Source organism: Rhagoletis pomonella, unplaced genomic scaffold (assembly GCF_013731165.1).
Source record: "Rhagoletis pomonella isolate Grant_MI unplaced genomic scaffold, Rhpom_1.0 Rhpom_scaffold_00001, whole genome shotgun sequence".
Lineage (NCBI taxonomy): Eukaryota > Metazoa > Arthropoda > Insecta > Diptera > Tephritidae > Rhagoletis > Rhagoletis pomonella.
In genome coordinates this window covers 75,777,364-75,788,060 of record NW_023458555.1, presented here as the reverse complement: position 1 = coordinate 75,788,060, position 10,697 = coordinate 75,777,364, and the positions used below count along the sequence as shown (strand labels likewise).

At 34.7% G+C, this 10,697-nt stretch overlaps 1 protein-coding gene across 3 annotated transcripts in view; it reads right to left on the bottom strand.

Annotated features, from left to right (window-relative positions):
• Window positions 1–3,651, bottom strand: part of LOC118747793 (putative nuclease HARBI1) — a 201,072-nt gene extending 197,421 nt beyond the window's left edge. For all 3 annotated transcript variants that reach the window (XM_036481940.1, XM_036481966.1, XM_036481950.1), the window contains exon 1: window positions 2,619–3,651. In XM_036481940.1, coding sequence (XP_036337833.1) covers window positions 2,619–3,246 — 628 coding nt within the window. In that variant the 5' untranslated portion in view covers window positions 3,247–3,651. The remainder of the gene's footprint in view (window positions 1–2,618) is intronic.
• Window positions 3,652–10,697: the final 7,046 nt, after the last annotated feature.

Here is a 10,697-nt window from a genome sequence, read left to right as displayed (position 1 = left end):
ATGTTGATCCACAGCCGCCTGCTAAACGGCAACTGGCCAAATCATTACGTTAATTAATTTATTTTTTTTAATTGAAACTTTACATAACTAACATTTCAAAATTATATTTTTTCCCATATTTTTATAATGTCTTTTTCAATGTTTCTTCAAAACCAACACTGAAAAAATTGGTACATAAGAAATGAGAAGTAAATTAATATTAAGCTGGAAAACGCAAGTTTTGTATTATGATTGTTTTCTTTTCAAATGAAATTTATTGAAGAAACTGAGAAGCATATTTTAGATCAAACAGAAAGCAAAAAATACTAGTTTTGTGGAAAATATGTTCAAAAAGCACGAAAAAAAATTTCCAACATTTTTTTTTCATAAGCACTGCAAAAATTTTCTAGATAATTTTTTTTTAATTTTAGTTGTTCTACAGGTCTTTGGCAATAATTTGGCTTTAACAGATTGAAAAAATATCAATTAGTCGACGAGTTATAGCCAAAAAACCATATAAACAATATGCTGAAAATCGGCATTTGACTGCAAAGTTCGAAGGTCGATTAAAAAAAAAATACGAACTAACATAAACAAACGCCGCGATACGGGTCTTCTAGTTTAGCCTCTATTTTCACCCCTCACTCTCAGAATCGACCTAACTTTTGCTAACCTGAATTCGTTCCACAGTGTAATCCAAACCTGCAACCAACTTGCCGACAGTTAGTCAGTTAATCAGAAATAGTATAGGATTTAATCAGAAATAGTACGAGGTCGTTCCGTGCATATAAATGTAGAATGTCAACAAACAATCTAGCTATTCAAAACCCAAAAATATGTCGATGCAAAATAAAACTAGGTACTCAATAACGAGAATATGTGGTAGATTTCAGACCTTGTGTGGTAGATGCTCTAAAAAGTGGCAGATCTACCACAATGTGGTAGAAGTCCGATCACTGGTATGAGCTGTTCCCTGCAAGAACAGTGACTATCATTTGACAAATCATTTGAGTGGCAAAACTGATAGAGATTTCTGTCACTGGCTACCTACAAGTTTCTATCAAATTCTAAAGGGCAGTGTGAAAAATCTAATGTAAACATTTGTGTACAAATTCTTCCGTCTTCCTCCAACTTATGGCCTTATTTTATGGTCTCCTTTTAACCAACGCAAAATTTGCATATGTGTTAGTAAGATAAATGAGAATGTGTTAGTTTCCATCACAATTCTTGTTTATATATATTTGCAAGCACTGCACGCTATGCGCTGGTGATCGTTCATCCCCCGTTTTTAATGTGAGCAGGCTTAAAGTCACAAAAAGAGCATCGTTTGCCAGTCTCTGGTACAAAACAACGCGTTCAGTTACTTACAGTGTTACGTACACACGACGAACCGCAAGCCGAGCATGTGCGCGCACACGCATGCTCGCAAAAAATCAAAATTTTTTGATGCATGGTCGTCGCTTGTAGCGTGGTTTGCGACCATCGCATTGGAAACAAAAACAACCTCATTTTGTGTTGATGCTTGAAGTGTGCAGATCGGCGGATAAATGCATCCAAGCCATGTTCGTTAATTGAATTTTTGATAAATAAGGATAAATTACTATACGTATATGTAAGCATTGCATTTGCATCATCCGCGTCTTTGCTAATCATCTTTACGCTACCACGACAAAATCACATATAAGCCGCTCACCGTCTGTGGCAAACGACAGCGAGCATGTTGGCGCACATGTGCGCGCAGATGTTCGTCGTGTGTAGCCAGTTTACTGAGCTGTTGCGCCTTCTGAACGTGTCCAATAGAAAATTTTGAGCGCATCTAAAGAATTTACGTTTTCGAAATATCCCTATGAAACCAAATAATGGAGGAGCACCTACCTCGTAGAAATTACTGCAAGCTAAATTTTTTCCGAATGGTATCTTATTATCTATATAGCTATATAAAATGATAGCCGTTTTCGTTGTTCTGCGAGAAGATCACAATAAAATAAAAGCTTGTAAAGTTAGGGTAAGTGTAGAGCCAATGGAGGTAAACGTAATACTTTCTTTGGCAATTGATAATAGTTGCACAGGTATGTTGAATGCATCTATCGGAGCAGTTTCCATATAAATAAATAAATAAAATAATGGCACTGATGCGAATTTTGGGGCAGGTATCTCAAATGTGCACTTAAGCATAAAGGCAGCAAAGCAAAATATACTGTAGAACAATCCTATGTTGTGAGAACATTAAAATTCCGACTTTACTTTTTCACATGCATTTTTGGACCACCCTAATGAGTACACACCTATTTACCACGATGCAGAGAACAAAGTGGTGTATTCCGCTCAAGTAAAAGTAAACAACGCCTCAGAAACTTTAAATGCACTTAAATTCACTAATACTTCCACAAAAATCACCTTTTTTTTGGTTTTTTATATTAATTATTTTTATGAATCATATATTTGTCAAACTTAACACAATTAAACCATGTTTCCTATCGGAAAACATATTTGTACTAAGAAAATTTACTCTTTTCACAGTTTCTTTTATCCTCCTATTCGACTTTCTTTAATTTTACTGGAAAAATGTCATCGCCACCGGGTATGCGCAATCGTGCGTTCTATCATTCCTGTATGTTTACTTTGTATAATCGACTTACCACATCTCGCTTTGTCACTGAACAAATCCTCAATTAGTTTTGGGCATTCGTGGTCGATTGCATAGCAGAATTGTTTGAATTTAGAAAATCCTCCCTTGGTAATGATTTCTATCAAATTAATCGACTGTTCTTGGTATATGCCCGCATCATTAAAGGACCTTAAATTCAATTTCAAATCGTCTTTTGTAAAACCGATGTTACAATTAGTTTCCTTTTGGTCGATATTACAATCGATGCTATCGGGTCCACTACAATTTACCAGGGATGGAGTTATCGAACGATTATCACTTTGGGTGTTTTCATTAATCACACTAGCGCTGCAGGAGTTATTACTACTACATCCGATTGTACTGTTGCAGCCTTCCTCGCCAACACCACCAGAACTAGTAACCGTATTATTGCTACTACCGCTTCCACTGCTAATAGCGGCGCTAATTTTTCGTTTTGTGATTGCGACGATAGATGGGGCACTGGCTGTTTTTAGCACCAAATCTTCTTCAGACTGTGATATGACAGAGTTCTTAACCAGAACCGTCAACAGATCAGTCTCGCACAAATCGAGCATTATGCGTTCCTTATGCCGAAGAAGCAGAGAACGCACTTCCTGCTCTTCCTCTCCCCGTGACATTTTAAAACAAACACTGCTTCTCAATTCACAAAAATGGTGAAACTCGAACGCAACTGCGCAAAGCAAACACGAATTAAGAGTTCATTTGTACATCATATGTATGTAAATATATGTAGATACATGTGTGCATATATGCATGTAAGTATGGGCATAGGAGCTCGGTAGTGCAATGTGCTTAATTGAAATCACACAAATACTGTTTCACTTCTCAATTGATTAACGTTTTCATATTGAAAATTTACAAAAATCACTTGCACTCTTTAAAATTTGTATACGGCTTTAAATGAATATACATGTACATATGCATGTATGTATGTACGAGTATATAAAACATATATTTTGTAAATAGAAACGCATCTCTAAACAAAGCGAACGCTCGGCATACAACACTCCCGCTCTCAACAGACTTTAACACCATACTGATCCAACCACTGAACCTTTGTACATAGATTACGTTCCCAACCAGTCCTGCCAGGTTGGCGATTTGGTCGTCATTTTGAAGATTTTTTACTGCTGTGACGATTTGACACTTTTTGTGAGCCAATGAAGATTTTGCTTTATGTGCAAATTTGGCTGGTTTTTAACTTTGAAGATAGTCACACAGCACTAATAGTAGTTATCGATAAGTAGTTTTCTTTTTTGTTTCATCACTATTTGTGCATGTTTTGGCGGTCAAATTCGTAATCTTTGCGTTGTGGCGTTACATATTTTATTGAGCGAAGGGAATTATGAATAAGTTCTTTAGCAAAACTTGTAAGTTTGAAAAGTTTCTAATACACATAGCAAAGTTGCAGTTTGAAAAAAAATAAACATGAAAATGTGCTTTTATTACAATTAAAGTAATGCGAATTATAAAAATTTTTAAAAATTTAACTTTTTATTTTTAGGTATATCAATCATAAGCTAGAATAAAATTTAAAAAAAAGCTTGATGATTCCGTTTATTACTATTTGTTATATGTTTTTTATATAAATGACGATTTTTGAGAACCAAACTGACGATTTCTAACTTCAATGACCTGGCAACACTGTTCCAAACCGGCATCGAAACTACATACACACATATGTACTAGGGATGTTTCGAATGTCATATTTTTCACATTCGCGAATGCGAATGCGATTGCGAATTTTCGGAATGCGAATGCGAATCTTAGAAATAACATTAAAAAAGTTATAATCAATTTAAGTCACCGTTTTTATTACATAAAAATTTTGTAAATTATTAGAGCATTGAACGAGTGCTTATTACAGTGTTTTAATCTAGTAGTCAAAGTTCAAAAGGTGCATATTATATTTCAAAAAGTTATTCTGATGCCTTTTCTCCCATGAGGCGATTTCTTAGAGACTCGTATGTAAGGCCGGCTGCACTGCCCACTTGGAACACTGGCGGGTGGAGCGCTCAAATATTTGCGGGCTAGATCTGCAAATTTTTCGTATTTTTGTTTTCGTTTAGTTTTCCACGAACCGAGGGGATTTTCATCGAGATAAGCTCGTTTTCCCTTAAGATAGGCCTTTAATTGAGCTTCAATTTCACAGGTTTCAATGTCTCCAGATTCTACAGCCGAGCCTTCGCTTTCGCTGGAGTAATATAAAATTATTTCTAGACTTTTAGCAGTACTTGTTTAAGGCCCATCAAATTGCTTGATATACTACTTAACCGTTTAGCGCCTGAAGCTAAAAGGCGGTTATTGTCCGCCCCCTGGTTAGACAGACTTAGAGCCATTTCAACAATATTACACATTCGCATTCGTAAAACATTCGTATCATTTGATGCGAATGCGAATGTGTAAAATAATGCGATTCATTCGCATAACGTATGCGAATGCTAACATTCGCAACATCCCTGATATGTACATACATAGGTACATTGGGGTGAGCCAAATAAACTAACCTAAAGAATTTATGGCCTTAAAAGGGCCTGTTTACTGTAAAAGGTGTCGGTTGGCATTTGAAATTTTCCACACATAAATAATTTTTTAATTTAATTAAAAACGTTATAACTATTGAACCGTTTGAGAAACAAATTTTCTCTGGACATGTTCTTGCACGACACTAAACTCTCTAAACAGGGCCCTGATTGACTGTCTGTACTCAAAAAATTATATATGTACTTACGACTGTGAAATTCGAAAAAGTAGACATTTGCAGTTTTAAAGCTTTGTTATTGCAAGTATTAATGCTGAATGAAAACCACATACCCTAAAATGATACAACATGTGTAGAAAATGTTGATTATAAACTACTTTTGTCAGACAAGAGAGATTTTTGATCCATTTATTTATTTTTATTGCCTTTTTAAACATTAATATTCTTTTTAACTATTAATAAAATTCAATTTTTTGCAATTACGATATTGCTGGCGATCTAATTGCACTGCTTGCAAAATAAATTGCGTCTTTCGTCAAAGTACGATTATAATTTTGTATCAACGCTATACCTAGTTCAGTAATATTATTATATATAATACACTTAAGCGTCTCTTAAAGCTTAAACAGACGGCAGCGTTGACTCGAATTAACTCGGACTTAATCCGGATCAACTGCAGTTAATCCTCCAGTTGATTCGGATCAATGCTGCCGTCTGTTTATGTTTTAAGACAACCAACTTCAGGGTAATTTTTTAGAAAATTTAATGCCCTACAAGAATATGCGTAACGGTTCAATAGTTATAACATTTTAAATGAAAAAATTTTTTTTACATGCAATTTAAATGGAAAATTTCAAATGTCCGCCGCGGCGCCACCTTTTAAAATTGGAATACAAATTTTTCTAAATGTGAGAATTTTCTTCTCAGTAAATAGGTCCTTCTGAGGCCATAAATTTGTTAGGCTAATTGTTTTGGCTCAGCCTAATGTACATGCAAACTAAAGCATCAGAAAGAAAACATCGGAGCACAACAAATGGGTTCTAATATAGTCCGACCGATTCCAATTTTTTTTTCAGGTACCGATGCCGATACAAACTAATCAGCTTAAGGGGAAAAGAATCGGCCGATGCCAATGCCATAAAAATTACAAATAAATATGTTAATTCATAAAATCAGTTAATTTAACGGAGTTAACAACACAAAAGAAAACAAACAATTGAATTAATTGGCTTGGTATGCAACATTACATACACATGTATGTACGTACATATGTGTGTGTAAACATATTTGTACATATATCACATTTATGTACATTACATAAAACACTTTTTATATGGTGCTGTACTAAAATTCACTTTTGCGTAAGAACTTATATGCTAGGTATGTAAATAATTGCAATATTTTGACCGGTTTTGGCATTTGGCATTTGGCATTTGTCTCTTGGTTATTTAATATATATTATTTTTATATAAAAGTTATACAACAAGCAGCTTATAAATTCACATTACAAACTTTGTACAATAATTAGAAAAATTCTGCTTATTTTCACCTAAATCTCAAACTTTTAAATCAGATTTTTGGTGTGCAGTTTAGTACACCTTTTAGTTCTAGTATAATGAAGTGCAAGTTTCAAGCTGCTATAAAATCCCGTTAATTTTTGGCAATTTTTTTGCTGGCAGTGTCCTTCATATAAAAGAAAAGTGTCGAACATACTTTTGTATGGAAAAAACGTGAAACACATTCAACCAAAAAAAAAAAATCATTTTTGTGAGCTGTCTGAAACGGTTTTTTTTTTTATGTTGGCTGTTGTATGCCTGAACATATGACAAGTAATTTTTATCCTTTGCTGCTATAGTGTCATAATAAAAATAATACAAATTTTTAGTTAAGTATGCAAAAATGACGCCCCTCTCCTTCTATGTTATGTCGAAATTGCATAGCTGTATCGATGACCACTAGCTCATTAGAAGAAAATGTGTATTCATTTTGACTATGGCAGCGTAAGCAAAGTGTTAACTTTAAAGTCGTTTTTCGCGAGTTTTTGACTTTTTGATACGATACGCGATACGATATGAAAGCGACATCGACATCCTGAGTACGTGGGAATTGGTAGGAGGTGATGAAAACTGTGTACACTTGGACGATAGCGACACTGCGGTGACATACATATGTATACCGCTTGCGTTTCGGTGGAACGAAACGGTCTGCTATCACACCGCATATGGTATCACGTGTCGTATCCCTCTAATGTGCACTGCGCGCATTTCCACGTCATTTTCATATCGTATCGCTTATCGTATCGCTCTAATGTGCACCGTGCCTAAGCCTTAGACCATGGTACAATGAATACCTATTCAGCAGCAGGGTTGCAATTTTGATTTTTTTATTCGAAGTGGTCCACGAACCCTCGTTTTTCTTTACATTTTACTCGTACAAGGTAAAATTTTGTTTGCCTTTTTTTAAATTTAAGAGTAAACAAGTAAGAAAATCTAAGTTCGGGCGGAGCCGAACATTAAATACCCGGCGCAAGTATTAAATATATGTTTTTCACCTTTCTGAAAGCTACCGCTAAATGGTAAGCCGCGGTGTATAAATTTTGAGTAAATTAGCGTCCTCTAATTTCGAAATATTGAAGTTTCAAGCATTTCTGAAATTTACCGTTATACGAAAAGCGGCCGTAATTTAAGTCCGATTTCAATAATTGTCAACGTTTTGCTTTTATGTGGCAAGCACAATAACCATGCCGAGTTTGGCAAAAATTAGTAGAACGGTTACCGAGATATGTGATCATAAGTGGGCGGTGCTACGCCCATTGTCCAAAATTTTATCATAAACGTATTTCTTGGTAAAGAATTGTTGCAAGCATCAATTATGAATAAATTAGCTTTAATATTTACTGATTTATCGAAGATTTCGTATTTCTATAAATTACCGTTATATGGGATGTGGGCGTGGTTTTTGTCCGATTTTAAAAATTTTCAGCCATTTGGTATGCGGTTACCAAGATATACACATTTAAGTGGGCGTGGCTACCCCCATTTTTCAAAAATTTTTAATATTCTTATTTTTGGTCTAAAAATTATTGTAAATATCAATTTTGAGTAAATAATCTTCAGTAGTTACTAAAATACCGCAGTTTTCGTATATCTGAAAAATACCGTTATATGGGAGGTAGGCGTGGTTATTGTCTGATTTTGCCCATTTTCAATACCATCCGACCTACGGCCGAAAGAAGTGCACGTACCAAGTTTCGTTAAGATATCTCAATTTGTACTCGAGTTATCGTGTGTACAGACGGACGGAGAGACAGTCACCGCTTAATCGATTTCTCTTTTCATTCTGATAATTTAGGTATACATATGTCTTTATCTATCTCGATTCGGTTTACCTGTTACAAACAAGTTGTAATACCCTTGTGCACAAGTGCGCTTGGGTGTAAAAATGAACAACAAAATACACGCCGCTTGTTGTTTTTGCTCTAATGCTGCTACCGGTTTAATGTGCCTCGGCTTAGGCACTCTTGCAGTGAAGCTACCATATGTAGAACACATCGCTCATTTACATTTATTTCAATAGTATCATAATCCAAATATAATGTAGTTAAGTTTGCAGAAATTATCTCTACTTGTTTGTTGTGTAAAAATTTCATAGCTGCATGGATTACCAGTATCTCGAGCAGGGCTGCCAACTATCCTTAGCTACGAGGTGCCATATTGAGGGTAAAAAGGTGCCAAAATGTGCCAAATAGAAAAACAAAAGTGTCAAAAAAGGTGCCATCCTGTTTAATCCCTCCCATTTAGCAATAAAATAGGAACTACATTTCTAAAACAAAATTGCAATGCCAAAATAAGATAAACTAGTTGAAAAATCTTTAGAAATTAGAAAATTTTAGTTAAGAAAAAGAAGTACATGCATAGGATTTCACAAAAATGTATGAAATATTACTATTTTTGAAAAGTGCCATTTTGGCACTTTGTGCCCAATTGAAAAAATAGAGCCAAGAATGGCACGGTTAGAGCGAAGTTGGCAGCCCTGATCTCGAGATACACATAAAATTCAAAGCTAAAAGTTCTTATTATATATTTGTAATTAAAAAAAAGAATTATATATATATATACGTGTCACAGGACATACGAACTAGGGATGGGTAGATTCGATATTCGAAGCTTCAAGATTCGGATTTTAATCGAATTTTAGCTCCAAAATGGCGAATTTTTGAAATCGAACTTTGTGGTGCTAAAGTTCGGATAAAGTCGAATTTTTCAAAAAAAAGTCGAATTTCTTCTTTATTTGCAAAAAAAAACCAACCCTTGTTCCTTGTTCAATTAAAGATCTCGCTTTAAAAAGCCAAATCATACGTTGTCATCAAATGTAAGACTTTTTTATTCGTTGTAAAAGTATAAACATACATACGTTTAAATCAAGGAATGCAACCGATTCAAAATAACGTTCCGGTTTGGGTTTCGGTTTTGCCAAGTGTTTCGGTTTCGGTTTTGGTTTCGTTCTTCAAAATGTATTTCGGTTTTGGTTTCGGTTTCGTTCCGGTTTCGGTTTTTCACAGAAATTTTGTTGATATTATTTAAATCACAATGTCTTAAACGTTGAGGAAAGAAAATCGAAAATTACAGTTCACTGATAATATCAACACTAGGTTCTTTCCCTAACAATCCGGACCGGATTTGGTAATTAGAGAATAAGAGAAACATTTTCTTTCAAAAATGGAACAAAGTTCAGAAGTACGGAAACGCAAAAACCCACATTTCGTGCCCACAATTCGAGAAACAGCTGATTCACGTTGTTCTTGTTTTTGTCACTTATACCATGTTCTGACCGACATCGGAAACATGTTTTCGTTGCTAAAACTGGTTTTCGACCTAAAACTTGTGTTTTCGTCCATATAAAATCTGTTAAACGAAAACCAGTTTTCGCTGAAAACTACTTGAAAACTCACTTTCCACTCATTCCAATCGGTGTCTTCACTAGTTTTTTTCGATTATTTATCGAAGTGGAAGTTATATTTTATCATCTTTAATACGCCATTTCGGATTTATTGTTAATTGCCTGGCCAAAGCAAAATAAGAATGAAAGTTAAAGGTTGTAAATGAAAAGAAAATGAAGGAAAAATGTTTTGGTTGTCGGTCAGAACATGGTATTAAATGCAAACACTTGGAAATTGAATTTTGGTTTCACAAATTTGATTTTAAGTACATAGATTGAAAATACATCAACAGGCCATTAACTTTTCCTTAAAAGCACCAAGTAAATGCAGGCAACATGTAAACACAATACAGCTGATATGCACTTTGAAATGCAAAATGTTGCTGATTTTGGTTAAATAAATCATTTATTTCAAAGAAATTTTTATTTATTATTTTTGTAAATTTCTGGAAACCGATTGAAACCTGTGATTGAAATGGTTTCGGTATCGTTCCTTTTCAGGTCAAGATAACGGTTTCGGTTTCGGTTTTGAAAAACGAAACGGGTTTAAACGGTTACGGTTTCGGTTTGGGTTTCGGTTTCATTCCTTGGTTTAAATATGTAAGTATGTAACGTGAAGTATGTACAAAATTTTGTTTGTTCTTGTAA